Source organism: Sinocyclocheilus grahami, unplaced genomic scaffold, assembly GCF_001515645.1.
Source record: "Sinocyclocheilus grahami isolate Dianchi unplaced genomic scaffold, SAMN03320097.WGS_v1.1 scaffold1867.1, whole genome shotgun sequence".
Taxonomy (NCBI): Eukaryota; Metazoa; Chordata; class Actinopteri; order Cypriniformes; family Cyprinidae; genus Sinocyclocheilus; species Sinocyclocheilus grahami.
This window is the reverse complement of record NW_015507046.1, coordinates 89692-106179: the sequence shown is the minus strand read 5'-3', so window position 1 is coordinate 106179 and position 16488 is coordinate 89692. Positions and strand designations below refer to the sequence as shown.

The following is a 16488-nucleotide window of genomic DNA, read 5'->3' as shown; positions in this document are numbered from 1 at the left end:
GGTTAAGCTTTGTTTGACCAATGAGTGGAAAGGGGTGTTTCATTCCCACCCACAAGTGGAAACCGAATTTTGAAGTTGTTTATTCATTTTATACCCCTAAACATAAAAACAAAACAATCAAGCCATATTATTATTATTATTATTATTATTTTGTTTTCAGATTTTTTTATTTATTTAGTTAGTTATTTGCTTTTAATAATGTAAAAAATACTATTTACTATTTTTCATAGTGTGATGTTTGGTGAATTGCATTAAAACTTGTTAGGATTGACCCACAAACATTATAATAATTATTAAACATAATTATTGAACCCACCCATATGGAACCCGCAACAATCAAAAAACAAAACATAAAAAAAAGTTTTGCTTTGATTTTTAATTCACAGATAATAAGTAAAATTTCAATAAATGAACTGTATTAACCAGGACCTGAAAACTGAATTTTTGAATGTGACTGCTTTGTGAATGTAGCCCGAGACACATCCCTGTAGCCAACCAACCATGTCTCCATCAAATAATAATAATAAATAAATATACAGATTCAGATTTTCATTCTGTCTGCAGTGGCGTTGACAAGTCAAGCCCACTTCTAGGTCAATGCACAAATAGCGAACATGGCACTGAATGGATCACCATCTAACAGACAAGTCAATGCTATATTGTGCACTTGTCACAGACTAACACATGCACTTTCACACACTTGCAACCTCTTGCCCTCACACATCCGCATATCTACCACACTTCTCATTTCGCTGCACTAGTGTGTCCTGCCTGTTTGCTGTGAGTACCCTGTAGGTGATTATTGATTTATTTTAGCTAAATGGTTTGTTGTTACATTACTTTAAAATGTTTTTTAATAAAATGAAAATGTGTTTTAAAAGATTACCAAAAAGCCAAGACTGTGAAACTGCTTATAATTGTTCACACTAGAAAGCGGATTTTGTAGACATGAGTGTTTTTGTCATCGTAAAAAGAGACATTTTCTGTTGATTCACAGTGAATATTGGAATTATCACAGCAATATCAAAAATTATCACAGCAAGTCAATAGAATGTTTTTTTTCTGTGGAATATCGTTAGTGTAAAGTATTTAATACTATCTATAGTTGTGATGAAAAAACTATTGTGAAGAAAGAACCATTACAAAGCTTGTCAGGTTTTGCTTTTCAGCAGTCCGTTGAGTTAAAAGCCAGAAGCCTTTTTGTAAAAACGCTGACATGAACTAGGCTTTCTGTCGCACTGTGCAACTGTCTTTCTTTTAACACAATAGTTCACACTGACTCTGAGCAAATGTTACAATTTCTGCATGTATTTTGTATGTCTGCACTTTTTTTTCAGCACCGCACCCAAGAGCTTCAGTAACTTCACTTCTTTAAAAGTTGAAAGACTTTTGTTTTTGTTTGTAATTAATTAAAAAGTCATTACCTATGTGACAGCAGGAGATATTCAGCAGAATATCCATGCTACTTTTTTCCACATGATGAAAAGGAGATGGTAACCAGTTGTAAATCACAAAAAAGACCCATAAAGCAGCATAAAGTTATTGTAAAATTAATCTAAAAGATTTGTATGCTGTATTCCAGGTCTTCTGAAATTATCTGATAATGCTATGTGAGAAAGAGACAGAAGTTTAAGTTCTCGCTTCTGCAGGTGATTCTTCATGATGTGAAAAATCAATGCTGTTTGGCATCATTGACGTTAAACTTGGAGGGGAAATATTTATGGATGCACTGATCTTTTAAAAATGAGCCCACTGATTTTGAAATGATAACTGCTAAAGGGTACTGACTTGAACTGTTTTTTAGTTATGCAGGGCTATGGGAACTCAATACTTCCCAGCACGATCCGTGCTTTTCCAAAAGGAGCCGAGTGGAGTTACATACCGTGTGCCTGCTTTGATCTACATGCCTCGTTACAGCTGTTTCTTGGCCTTCTGTGAGGAGAGACTGACTCCGGCAGATGCTCAAGCACATCTGCTGGTCATGCGCAAAGGCACTTTTTATAAAAACTATGTGGAAGTAAGATTGGTTCTAATATATGTTGACACTATTATAACTTATAGAATTTAATAATTAAAAAAAAAAAGCATCTGTCATGAAAATGATGTCCGTTTCTTCCTCAGTGGAAAGACATGGAGGTGTTGAGTACAGCTCGCCTGGAGGGCTACCGCTCAATGAACCCCTGCCCCGTTTACGATGAGTTTACTGGCACAGTCTTCTTGTTTTTCATTGCTGTTCTGGGTCACACCTCTGAGTCTTACCAGTTAATTACAGGAAAGAACGTGACTCGTCTTTGCTATGTGTCCAGCAGTGACCAAGGGGACACCTGGAGCTCTGTTACAGACCTTACCAGGACGCTCATAGGGGACACCATTAAAGGTAAAGTCTGATAGATCATATTCCTTTCTGGATATGTGAAGGTTATGTGTGTATTTTAAAATTGATGTTAAAATAGTCTCTCATATCAGGGGTATAGTCCACCCAAAAATTAACAACATCATTTACTCATCCTGATGTTGTTCCAAACCCAAATGACTTTCTTTCTTCTGTGGAACACAAATGTATAATTCAGTGAATATCTGGTTGGGTGAACTCAACACAATCACTGCACATTGTGTTTTTTTCATGTAGAATTTTCATTTTTGGGTGAACTGTTTCTTGCTGAGGGTGTAAACAGTAAAATGTTGTTTGTCTGAGCAGCCTGTTACAGACTGCAGCCTTCATTTTCAGATTGATCTATTTTGCTTGATATTTTGTACTAGAAAACTTTTCATAAACCATGTGACCACATGTATGTCACAGATTTTCTAAAACCGCTGTGTCTGTGTGTGTGTGTGTGTGTTTATTTTCACAGAGTGGGCCACTTTTGCTGTGGGTCCAGGTCACGGAACCCAATTAAAATCTGGAAGGCTAATAATCCCTGCTTATGCCTACCATATTGACTGCAGAAATTGCTTTGGCAGGAAGTGCAAGACTTCGTCACACTCGTTTTGTTTTTATAGTGACACGCATGGAACAGCGTGGCATTTTGGAGAGGCGTTGTCCACGCCAGAGAGTGTGGAGTGTCAGATGGTGTCAGTAGATGAGGAAAATGGAGTCAACTTTTTGTACTGCAATGCCCGGAGTGTATCAGGTTGCCGTGTGCAAGCTGTTAGCTTTGATAATGGTGCTGTTTTTCACAATGGCCAGCTGGTGTATAAACTAGTGGAGCCGAAGAATGGGTGCCATGGCAGTGTAATTGGATTTCCAGCGCCAATCTACAAGCTCGGGCAATCCCAACACTTTCTGAGACAGTTGAGGTCCATCTACACCCCACGTGCAGTCAGCATGTCACCACCGAACTTCCTTCCACCAACATGGGTGATATATACTCACCCCACCTGCTCAAAAGCCCGTCGTGACCTCGGTGTTTACCTCAGTCTTCTGCCTCGAGACCCAGACAGCTGGTCAGGACCTTGGATCATATATGCAGGCCCTAGTGCATATTCAGACTTGGCCTATGTTGAGATGTCTACTGATGCCCCAACGGTCCCTGTCTTTGCCTGCCTTTTTGAGAACGGCACAAAGACAGCTTATGATGAGATTTCCTTCTGCATCTTCACACTGTATGAGCTAATCGACCACCTTCCCCACAACAACCAAAAAAGAAAAGGGCTCAGAAAGAGGAAAGGATTGTGGGAGTGCTGCTTTGTCTGCTGATTGTGTGTGCAACAGGACTGGATACGTTTCAGAAGGATTGAATAAAAGAATAGCTCCCTTTCAATTAATGACTCTGAATTTCATCTGAATCTATTTCTATCATAATCTACCTATATATCTATCTGTTGTATCTGTCTAAGCCAGAATTAAAATTTTGATTTGACAAAATTTGCTTTAATAGTTAAAAATTGGTCATATGAATTTTTCTTTTCTTTTCTGTAAAAAAAATTGTGAACCCTTTGGAATTAGCTTTCTGCATTTTTGATCATTAAATGTAATCTTCATCAAAGTCACAAATATAAACAAACACAATATACTTATTTTGAATATTGCATGTTTTTATTAAATGTTCTCAGTGCTGTTGAGAAAGTACTGTAAGTGAACTTTACCTTGTTGTTGGATTATCCAACAACTGTTATTTTGTTTTGTGTGATGAGTTATATATTAATTGTCATGTTGTTGTTTATTTAAAATGTTAATTATTGTGATAGTTTATCCATATATGTACTATATATCACAATAATTAAAATATTAAATAACAACAACAACAACATGAAAATTATTCTGAATCATGACATAACACGCTTGCAACGTCATCAGAGGGCGACACGGACCTGAAACGTACGTCATCATCTCACACACGAGTGACTGCAACTCATTACAGATTTGTGAAGTTTAATAATCATTGTTTGTGTGGAGGAAAATAGAATCGCTAACAAAAATGTAATAGAAGAACACATTTAATTCGCTATCCAGGTTATGGTCAAAAGTCTCAGTGAAGACGATTGGCGTTCACGTTTAATGTGTTTAGTTGCAGTTCTATCTATTCTAAAATGTGCGTTATAATAAAGATCAAGTAGATGTGTTGACTATGAATAATGCACTGCCTTATAATGGCTGCACTGGCACAGCACTAATTGACACAATCATTGCACTTATTAGGAGTCTGGTTGATTGTTTACAAAAGAAAATCAGTTTAATCCATTAAAAAAAAGAGAGAAAAAAACTCTAGTCTTTCCTTTCATGACATATTAAAAGGATAGTTCGCCCCAAAGTGAGAATTCTGTGATCATTTTATGAGGTCGTAAAAGTATCTGGTGTCAGGGTTGCCATGGTTTGGTGTCATTTGCAGACATCCTGGCATCCAGTTTATTGGGTGAGGGGACTGTGGCGATTTGTTAATCTAATGAAGAACTGATTTGTTAAATCAAATGAAAAATTGTGTATTTGATTGGTCCAGACGCTACATCATTTTCATTCAAATAAAGTATATTTATAATGCAATGCCTTTATCACTGCTTAAATACTATGAAATATGTTGTGTGCCTTATTCTGTGTAAGAAGCCACATCATCTCACAGAAGGATTTATTACAACACTCGACTGACGTTATGAAGTTAGTTTGGAGTAAAAATATGCTATTAAATGTGGTATTTTCACATGCTTTCAAGACAGAGCAGCATTTACTTCACAGAGCCGTAGTTCACTGAGAAGCTACGCAAACAGCTGTCATTATCGCGAACGATTTCAGAATCGCGCAATATAATCGTCTGCGATTTTTTTGCGTAACTTGTCAGTGAACTACGGCTATGTGTAGTAAATGCTGCTCCATCTGAAAGCACGTGATGATGATTTACTACTGATTACAGAACCGGCTTTACTAACAAAATGCACATGACAATCGCATTCGATTAATCGTGCAGCCCTAATTGATATGATACAGTCTTGATATGATATTGTTTATCGCCCAGCCCTATGAGGCCCCTTGTTATGCTGATTATCAGTGAAATCGGTGTCAGTCATCAGCAGTCACTGGTGGAGGACAGAGTGAAGAGGAGAGTGATGATGACAGCAGTTTGCGGCTTTCTGAGGTGTTGGTTTTGACTTTAGTCATTTCCTGAGTTCATCAGTTATGAGTGCTGTGAAGGATTACTGTTTAAGGCTGTAATCAATTAATATAGGGAAAAATCTTTGTATCGCAGGTCCATGTTTTTGCTCCATGCATTTATAAAAGGCAACACACCAACCACCTTCCCAAAATTTATACTGAGAATCATTTATAAATATGTTGTCAACTAAAGAGAAGCTTGAAGGTCTGTGGTTTGAAAGCGAAGACAAGGCGTACATTTTAGTATTGTAATTTGTTACAATTTTGCTCTATAAAATAACATTTAATACTACTATTATTATACCTGGATATATTTTTAAATGTAGCAATAGTAGTAACTCCTCTTCTAATCAAATAATGTAAATAGTTTCCTTGCTGGTAAAAAAATAATAATAATAATGTTGGCTGGGTGATTTTCTCAGGACACTGGCCATTGGCAGGTGTGGCAGAAAGTTAGTTTCGAACCTCTTGAGAGCTCCAAATGATTTTCTGACTGAGTGACTGTGAATCAAACAGGCAAGTCACAATCTTTCTGAGGATCTTTCATGAATTAAAAAGAACTGGTGCATCAGAGTTATTTGTTCACAAATTGGACATCATGGCTTGGGCTGTGTTCATTATTGGTGCACAGGCATGCATCAAGCAAATTACAAAATATCTGACGAATACCTTCAAGAAGTGCCAATATGTCCTGCATGTAAAAAAAAAAAATAATAATAAAAAAATTTTGACTTTGGCTGGGGTGCTTTATAGTTTTATGTAACTTGAATATCATATGCATCTCGTCAGCTGGCCACGTCTTGTACTGCTACCAAAAAGTTTAACGTTTTCTGTCCAAAACTTTAAGCATGAAAACACTGAGTAAAATGACTGATTGATAGATAGATAGCTAGATAGTTAAATTAAAAATAATAAAACATTGAAAATAGAGATGTACCTGTATATCGGCCATAAATCGAACCAAAATAATTTAATTGGGCGTTGGGTTTAAATTAATGTATCTCCGAGGAGAACTGACTGTCTTAAGAAAAGTTTAGATCAGTGGTCACTAACCTTTATAAGCCCAAGACCCTGACTTCGGCCTTTATGAAAGACAAGATCTACCTATTGAAGAATTAATAGAAAAAGGTAGCCCAGATTGTACTTCCAATTTATTTAGTATTTTAATTAGTGATGCACCGATCATAATTTTTCATGGCCAATTCCTCTTTTTTTTTCAAAGCAAATTTATTTATTGTTTATTTTCTCTATAAATGGCAAACTGAACAAACAAACAAAAATGCAGCCATTTGAAATTAGAGGCAACCACTGCATTTTAATCCAAACAAAGATGCTACACATGTTGCATGAGCAGTTGTTTTTGATTTGAATTATTGTATAATTTCAAGATTATCTGCATGAAACAAAAACAGCAGATGAGCTGCATGAGACACGTAATCACTCCATGCCAGCAGGTGGCGCTTATGGAACAGCAGCGATATGTTTCCTTGGTTACCGCTGTAAAAAAAGGAGTGCTGCACTTATAAACACTACTTTAAAATGGAGGTAAGCATAAAAGAAAATGGCATTGCCATCAAAACTTTTCTGAAAACTGTCAGTTCCCTTTCGAGTGTCGTGAACAGTGAGCTTACTCTGCCTGTAGAGTATTTTCTCCACTTTGCGTTCATCTTCAGCATCTCTGGCCTTTGTTTACAGACTCAGACATGATGAATTTTTCTTTATCACTATCCCAGTTGCTCACGAAAGTAACAGAAAAATAAGTACAAGAAATACAGTACAAAGACTGGAGAAATGCAATGTATTTTTGCCCTGAAAAATCAAGATCGGTGCATTACTAATTAAAAATCGAGAAGCAACAGGACAAGGCAGACCCGAATGTAATGATGAATGAAATAATTTGTTTACCATTGTGCAGGTATAGCTGTGGAAACTGCCAAAGTGCTGCACTTATAAACACTACTTTAAAATGGAGGTAAGCATAAAAGAAAATGGCATTGCCATCAAAACTTTTCTGAAAACTGTCAGTTCCCTTTCGAGTGTCGTGAACAGTGAGCTTACTCTGCCTGTAGAGTATTTTCTCCACTTTGCGTTCATCTTCAGCATCTCTGGCCTTTGTTTACAGACTCAGACATGATGAATTTTTCTTTATCACTGTCCCAGTTGCTCACGAAAGTAACAGAAAAATAAGTACAAGAAATACAGTACAAAGACTGGAGAAATGCAATGTATTTTTGCCCTGAAAATCAAGATCAGTGCATTACTAATTAAAAATCGAGAAGCAACAGGACAAGGCAGACCCGAATGTAATGATGAATGAAATAATTTGTTTACCATTGTGCAGGTATAGCTGTGGAAACTGCCAACGGTGTTTGTTATTGTTCATCTTTTGGTCTGATTTTGGCATTTTTCAGGGTGACTAAATGGTTGCATGTTACTGTGGGTTTTTATTGTTTATGTGACCAGATTTAGTTTGAGGTGAACTGAAGAGTTGGTGAAATCTGTTAGATTTTGCAAGGCCATTGTTGCACATAAGAACTATCAAAGGTAAAACATGATGAAACCGCACTCCTTTTAAACTGGGTGGACCGTTTTTTTGTAACACGAGCTCAGAGCAGGTGCATTTACTCGTGGCTCAACCTCAGCCAGACGTGTCAAGATAAATAGCTATTATCATTCAGGAGAAATGAGCAGAGTGTCTGAAATCCCAGTAATCCTAAAATTAACTTCACTGAGCTTCTGTCATGTACATGCCAGAGATTCGTTACTATCCCATGAGGCCATGCGGGAGAGTTTGTAAATGGCAGTAAAAGCAACAGAATTGATGTTGGAGGGTGATGTGGAATATCCAGATGGTCCAGAAATTTTTCAAGTATAGATATTGTGGAAGAACAACGGTACATTTTCATAAGGGCCAATGCAAAGTAGAAACGAGCTATAGATTCTGGAGCTTTATGGTCCTTCTACTGTTGAGTCCATGGCACCCCAAAGAGCTGTTTGCAGAAAAATCATGAAATTTGGCACACTTATTGGGAAGATTATAAATATACCTTGTAAAAAAATTGAGGTCTCTATCTCAAACCATTTAGCACCACCAATCACTCAGATTTGCACCAACTAGACTTCAATTGAGAATTTTTAGAAAAATCTCTTTCTAGCTTGACAAGAAAATAGCCAAATTTAGTTCAACTCATCTCTAGGTTATGCTGGCAAAAAGCTGTGCAATTCATGTTGATGCACCAAACTGTTCTCATTTGGTCTGTCAATAGATAGGACGAGTAGGGGTGGCCTATATGACCAAAATCTTATTGCTTAAAACAAAGAGCTTAACATGTTTTCAACCTGCAATACTCCCTTAAAATAAACTTCAAAGTATAGCCAAAACATTTGAACTTTTTAGCCACAAAACTTTGGAAAAGCACCATGAAAACTAGTATTCATAAGCCGTCTTTAATATAATTTACAGTCTCACTTGCAAACACAACACAGTTGAATAGAAGTAAAATGTTGACCTGGCACAAGTTTGAACTCAAAAAGAGCCGTGGAGTGAAAGCGAAAACACTAAGGCAAATAGAAGTGCCAATGTTTTCATTCATACAATATACATTGATTCTGGTTGAATACACAATGTGCAGTATCTGTTAGGACATGCTGTATACTGTTGGATTGGTACAACAACACTGAAAGAAAATTCCAGAGATGACAAAAAAAGCTCTACATCACAAGTTTATAAATTAGCTTAATTCCAGTTGTCGAGATTTAAGCTCTTCAGATCTTGGTCAGGCAATTCTCTAGAGTGTGAATATCAGCATCTCCATCTTCTCCTTTGCTTCCAAGTGCGCTGCACTCAATGAACTCCACCCGATTGGGCAGCTGAGAGAACTCGAAATCTTTGCCTTTCTTACCCAGATACACCGAGCCCCCAACAGCCCCGTCCTGAGAGGAGAGAGCCGCAGAACGCGTCAATCTCAGAGTATTCCTGTGGAGAAGACACAAACCTACAATCAATCCATTACAAGTAACAGCAACACATATGACATGTTGCTAGAGGTTTCACAGAAAAGCATCTTGTGCATGTAAAGCATCTGCACATTTACAAAGCCCACGCCAAAGAGAGTTCATCTCTCCTACAGAAAACACTAGTCCCGCCATTATTTCCGTGATTTGGCTACTTCAACATGTTGCACATTTGCATAATCCCCACCTTGATTTACAATAACAATGTCACAGTTATCATAGATATAATACTGTTTATAGCTGGTCATGAAGCCTCAGGAGCGGATACTTGGTTGACCAATCAAAGCTGAGTGGGCTTTGAAGAGACAGGAACTAAACGGAGCGTTTCAGGCAGAATGTGAAAAGAGGTGCTGCAATAATGTACAGTATTACAAAAATAATGTGACTCGTGTTATTTAGGGCAGAGCCCAAAAACAAAATGATGAACTATAAATGAGCACAGTGTGGGCACTTTAACTATATCACTGAAACAGAAATAAGTGAATACTCACAACTCCTTCTCCAACTGCTGCTGAATTAATTTGGCTGATTTTGCCATAGAGATATCTACAATGTAAAGCATCTGCACATTTACAAAGCCCACGCCAAAGAGAGTTCATCTCTCCTACAGAAAACACTAGTCCCGCCATTATTTCCGTGATTTGGCTACTTCAACATGTTGCACATTTGCATAATCCCCACCTTGATTTACAATAACAATGTCACAGTTATCATAGATATAATACTGTTTATAGCTGGTCATGAAGCCTCAGGAGCGGATACTTGGTTGACCAATCAAAGCTGAGTGGGCTTTGAAGAGACAGGAACTAAACGGAGCGTTTCAGGCAGAATGTGAAAAGAGGTGCTGCAATAATGTACAGTATTACAAAAATAATGTGACTCGTGTTATTTAGGGCAGAGCCCAAAAACAAAATGATGAACTATAAATGAGCACAGTGTGGGCACTTTAACTACATCACTGAAACAGAAATAAGTGGATACTCACAACTCCTTCTCCAACTGCTGCTGAATTAATTTGGCTGATTTTGCCATAGAGATATCTACAATAAAAAAAAAGAAAACAAGCATGTACTACAGACATATGAAATCCCATTTTTGAAAACCAAAATACATTTGCAAATATTTTTATAAAGCAATCATCAGTGGTGTCCGACATTGACTCACTACGCAAACATATTAAAGCAAGTCAATGCAAATAAATGCTGCTGCACTGCACTTACATTCCCACTAAATTTTCTAATCAAAGCAATGCTATTCTGCAGACTACATAATAAAAGCACCTTGTAAAATAATTTTGAATGTTATATTCAGCAATAACCTTGTTTGTTGCAGGCTACCACAAGTGTCGGGGCATTTTTTGCCACTATGTTGTCTGTGAGGATGGAGTAGAGAAACTCAGCCACATCTCTGACCTCCTTCTGGAAGATGCTGCTGTCCACCACAAACAAAATGGCTCTGCAACACAACGGAGGAGCGGAAATCCTGGAAAGACGTACTCAACCAAGCGCATCCTGAAGCTGTCCAGAAAATGGTCTTATATATATATGTACCCAGCAGCTAGAAATTTTGATCAACAATTGAACATCTATTTACACTGGTGTGAATGCGGACTAACTGAACAGCAATTTCATAGGAGAGCAAGAAGAGAGTCATGCAACTCCATGTGAAACAATGACAGGTTGCTGATCAAGCAGCTGTTTATGGTGCATTTTCAGGAATACAGAATCTGAGACGAGTGAAGTAAAGTGCACTGGTGCATAAATCTGATTTTGTGTCTATATGTACCCCATAGTCCAAACAAATTACAAAACACAGCTGCACTTGCCATCAAATTCTAACAGTTTACAGTTATATAAACATATATGATCAAATCAGGGTTTCTCCAGGTTTCATAAGGTAAATTTAAGACTTATTACTTTCAGAATAAGTTCAGAAAATGTAAAAAAAATAAATTGAACACTCTACAGCAAAAATTATTTGAGCGGCAGCTCATTTGCATTTAAAGAGACAGGCCCGAAAAACAGCGTGTTTCTGCTTCCACTCAAAATAGGCATTTTCAAAATGATATAATAAATGATCTGTGGAGTATTTTGAGCTGAAACTTCACATACACATTCTGGGGACACCAGAGACTTATATTACATATTGTAAAAAGGGGCATAATATGTCTCCTTTAAATTTTCGTTTTCGTTAAAAACATTTTCATACCCTATTCATACTTCACATATTCATTTTGCATCTCAATTGAAGTAACTGTAACTTGATTTAAGAATGTTTAGATATTTGTACTGGAAAACAAGACAAAAATACTGAGGACCTTTTTTTAAGACCCCCAGAAAGTGGGTTATCAGCACATTACAAAACTGAAATTGCCTATTGTAATGTGCAGTATATTAGAGTAAAAACTGGTTCTCTAATGACAAAAAAAAAAATGGGACTTTTCCTCTGACCTAATTGGATTGTTGTGTGTGTGTGTGTGTGTTTTTTTTATAGACCAAATCATTTATAATAAACACTGTAACATTCCATTAAAAATTCTGACTTCATGGTGAATTTAAAAAGATTCATACTTCACATATTCATTTTGCATCTCAATTGAAGTAACTGTAACTTGATTTAAGAATGTTTAGATATTTGTACTGGAAAACAAGACAAAAATACTGAGGACCTTTTTTTAAGACCCCCAGAAAGTGGGTTATCAGCACATTACAAAACTGAAATTGCCTATTGTAATGTGCAGTATATTAGAGTAAAAACTGGTTCTCTAATGACAAAAAAAAATGGGACTTTTCCTCTGACCTAATTGGATTGTTGTGTGTGTGTGTGTGTTTTTTTTTTATAGACCAAATCATTTATAATAAACACTGTAACATTCCATTAAAAATTCTGACTTCATGGTGAATTTAAAAAGAAAGTGCAGATGCACGGTCTCGTCTACTTTGGACTTAAACTGTGGGAAAGGTTTATTGTAATGCTATAATTAACTTTTTGCATTGAATTGACTGTTTGCATTACCTGTGAGCGTTGATGCTGCTTCAAACGATTCGAAACATCTTACACTAGTTGGCAAAATGGCTTTAGCCACTAATGTGCAGCAGTGGCTCGAGAAACATAACCAAAAGCTCATCTCTAATTGATTGTTTAGTCTGCTTTAGAAGTCCAAAGGGGAAAAAAATCTGCCTGTTCTTCATATTACAAAAACAGACTGCCATCATGTGAATGTTCCCGCAGTGAGCAGAACCAGAGGAACCCATTGTTTCAATGCAACCAATATTGTCATTGAGTGTGAACAGGCCTTCATGCACGGACCCTCAATCAGAAAAGCTCATATTTATCTTCATAACTCACTGAGCCACGGCCTTGTACTTCTCCACAATCTGAACTCTTAAACTTTCATGACCAGGAACATCGATAAGAGTCCAACTGCTGCCCTGCAATACCAAAAACATTCTCCCATTAAACTCTCAGAGTGTTACTCTGTATGTTTAAAATCAGCTCAAGTGCACACAGTGGTAATGGATGCATAAGAAGTGATATTAAATGACTTACTCGGTCATCTTTGCTCTTGTATGTGGTGCTGTTCTCCGTGATGGACGTCTGCGTTCTTACAAACGTCCCTAGTAATAACTGGAAAAACACTGCACATCATTTCCAATCTAATGAGTGTATTGTGGAAGAGCGGGAATGCTTACGCTGTATAATCGTTTGATGAAAGCGGAGTTACTCACTCGAGTGAACAGAAGAGTTTTCCCGGAGTCACAGAGTCCCAGCAGCAGCACAGCGTTCCTGGCTTTACTGGAGCCCCAGAAATTCCCAAAGAACACTAAATACGTCAGAAAACGCACAAGGTGTGAAACCGTGAAAGCTGTCTGCATTTTGGGTTTGAAGACGTTCTCTCTACCGTATCATTAAGCACTATAAAACATGCACTGTTAAACATTTTAGTGTGAAATTACATGACTTTCACAAGTTTCTTGTATTCTTGTGAACAAACAGCATCATGCTGTGTTTCTACAGTGCAGATGCACTCTGAAGGTTCCCAGCATGAATAGATCATGCTGTAGAGTTGTTGGTTTATGTTGTAATGTTGGTTTTATTTGTCGAGTGTTACCATCGTTGTCTTTAGTTTTGATGTCACATCTTTCAAAGACGTTTCTCAGCAGTCGCTTCACTCTCGTGAAAGATCCGTCCACAAACAGTTATGCATATGAAATAAGTTATTGATTATGCACCGTCAGACAATCTTGACATAATGGTGATCAGCTACGATGCTCAGCACTGCAACCTTTTATGCAATGGGAGTAGATTTTAATGTAATACTATAAATAAATTCTCCCATTAAACTCTCAGAGTGTTACTCTGTATGTTTAAAATCAGCTCAAGTGCACACAGTGGTAATGGATGCATAAGAAGTGATATTAAATGACTTACTCGGTCATCTTTGCTCTTGTATGTGGTGCTGTTCTCCGTGATGGACGTCTGCGTTCTTACAAACGTCCCTAGTAATAACTGGAAAAACACTGCACATCATTTCCAATCTAATGAGTGTATTGTGGAAGAGCGGGAATGCTTACGCTGTATAATCGTTTGATGAAAGCGGAGTTACTCACTCGAGTGAACAGAAGAGTTTTCCCGGAGTCACAGAGTCCCAGCAGCAGCACAGCGTTCCTGGCTTTACTGGAGCCCCAGAAATTCCCAAAGAACACTAAATACGTCAGAAAACGCACAAGGTGTGAAACCGTGAAAGCTGTCTGCATTTTGGGTTTGAAGACGTTCTCTCTACCGTATCATTAAGCACTATAAAACATGCACTGTTAAACATTTTAGTGTGAAATTACAGCATATTCCAGGTTAATAACTGCATGAATTTCACAAGTTTCTTGTATTCTTGTGAACAAACAGCATCATGCTGTGTTTCTACAGTGCAGATGCACTCTGAAGGTTCCCAGCATGAATAGATCATGCTCTAGAGTTGTTGGTTTATGTTGTAATGTTGGTTTTATTTGTCGAGTGTTACCATCGTTGTCTTTAGTTTTGATGTCACATCTTTCAAAGACGTTTCTCAGCAGTCGCTTCACTCTCGTGAAAGATCCGTCCACAAACAGTTATGCATATGATATAAGTTATTGATTATGCACCGTCAGACAATCTTGACATAATGGTGATCAGCTACGATGCTCAGCACTGCAACCTTTTATGCAATGGGAGTAGATTTTAATGTAATACTATAAATAACACTGTTTGCTGTTTTCTAAAGAGCTCCAGGTGTAATGCTTACTTTATATGCAAAGCTGTTACTCAATCACAGCAGGGCATTTAGCTTGAAGCCCCTTAAATCAGACGGATAAATCAGGTGGAAAATGGCCTTTCATTTCTAAAATATGTACAAATCCTACTAACATTATTATTATTTAAAGCGGTTCATTACCCCTTTTAAAGGAGAGAAATGTTATAACATGCTCACTGAAACACAAAAAGGGAAAACATGGCAAAAATATGTTAAAATGTATATGTTGCACAAATCATATTGAAATGTCAGGGTTGGCAGCGTGGCACAATTACAGTACTGGTCAAAGTTAAGCACTGCTGTAAAGGGAAAATGTTTTTAAAAAAAAAACAATGCCATGAAAAGTTAATATTTTTCAATTAACTTCTGCCAAATAAATCACATCAGTATTGGCGTGTCGCCTGTTAGACAGCCCTTTCTCAAACACACTTAAGGTGGGTCATCTCAAGCATCTTTAACAATAATAATAATACTTATGCTGACTAATTCTAGTAATGTCTCGTATGCATGTTTGCTTTGACATGCCTCTGGATCGAAGCTGCTTCTTCTTACCGATAGTGAGAATCACGAGCGCTAAAGCCACTAATACCCCGATGATGAAAACGGCCTCTTCACTCAGAACCTCTCTCATGAAACTCTCCATGAGCTGCTCCTCGGAGAAGTCCTCTAAGTCTTCATGAAGCTTGTGCTCCTCCATGTTTGAACGCACATGAGCGGTGCGCGGCGGAAGTGAGCGACACGTGTACTAGCTTCAGCGTGGTGACGGCTTACGTCATGAATATTAATGAGCATACGCGGCCGTTACTGACCAATCTTGAGGTACGGAGGTTGATTAATATTAATGAGCTCACCTTTACCACAGTAGCGGTAATTATTGAGTCGACGATCCTTCAATCGTTTAATTGAGATTGCCGGGGCGCATGTGTTAGACTTCAATGTACACGCACTGGAATCCTACAAATGTCGTTATTTCTGCACAAACGCGGCGAGGTTTGAATCGGCTCTGTGGGCGCTGCTGACGGAGCGCGCGCGTCCGGTTCTCCGGTGAAACAGCGACGTTCTCCGGCGTGTGTGAACCGAAGATGGCGTCCAGCGCGGCGTCGGTGTGTCGCTACTGGACGCGCTTGGACTTGCAGCAGCTGCAGGTCAGTGGCTCTCTGCGGGAACGGTTACAGAGGCTGTGCTCGTGTTGATTAGCCGCTGTGATGTAAACACTGTCCGGAGAGTCACCGACAGCAGAGCACTCATCAACTTTCATCTGATGCTCGACACAGACGTGTTTGCTAACCGTGCGAATAATCATATAATCAATAATACTTCGCTGTGCTCAAATCTCAGTCATTTATCAGGCTAGCGTTAGCTAGCTGCGAGCTAGAACTAGCCAGTCTAGTTAGCCCTCCGTGTTTGTTCTTAGTGACGTCATCATTTGTTTTTATTGTTTTGTTGTTGTTTATTATGCCCCCTTGGTCAGCCTGAGGTTGTTTTAAAGGTGCTATATAAATATAAAGCAGATACAGAAAGTAAGAAAGCTGTCAATCAACACAATTTCGTCTCTGATCAACACATTTAAACTCACAGGTCACGCTTCTTCATGGTCTCCGCG

The 16488-nt window shown here is 38.0% G+C and overlaps 2 protein-coding genes across 4 annotated transcripts; one reads left to right on the top strand and one right to left on the bottom strand.

The window, feature by feature from the left end:
- Positions 1-714: 714 nt before the first annotated feature.
- On the top strand, positions 715-3833 carry neu4 (sialidase 4). 2 transcript variants are annotated; one of them, XM_016259536.1, is made up of 4 exons: positions 715-791; positions 1805-2017; positions 2122-2377; positions 2853-3833. In XM_016259536.1, exons 2-4 carry the CDS (start codon positions 1817-1819, stop codon positions 3695-3697), a joined length of 1302 nt encoding a protein of 433 aa, XP_016115022.1. In that variant the 5' UTR covers positions 715-791; positions 1805-1816; the 3' UTR covers positions 3698-3833. The 2 variants fall into 2 exon arrangements, with proteins under 2 accessions (XP_016115022.1, XP_016115021.1); XM_016259535.1 differs by having other exon boundaries at positions 736-780.
- Positions 3834-9015: 5182 nt separating this feature from the next.
- LOC107573098 (signal recognition particle receptor subunit beta-like) lies at positions 9016-15649 on the bottom strand. 2 transcript variants are annotated; one of them, XM_016259537.1, is made up of 7 exons: positions 15438-15649; positions 14209-14303; positions 14030-14107; positions 12947-13029; positions 10917-11053; positions 10584-10638; positions 9016-9560 (listed from the first exon to the last, which is right to left on the bottom strand). In XM_016259537.1, the coding sequence occupies exons 1-7, from the start codon at positions 15580-15582 to the stop codon at positions 9350-9352; spliced, it is 804 nt and encodes a 267-aa protein (XP_016115023.1). In that variant the 5' UTR covers positions 15583-15649; the 3' UTR covers positions 9016-9349. The 2 variants fall into 2 exon arrangements, with proteins under 2 accessions (XP_016115023.1, XP_016115024.1); XM_016259538.1 differs by lacking the exons at positions 14030-14107; positions 14209-14303; positions 15438-15649 and adding exons at positions 13148-13225; positions 13327-13488.
- Positions 15650-16488: the final 839 nt, after the last annotated feature.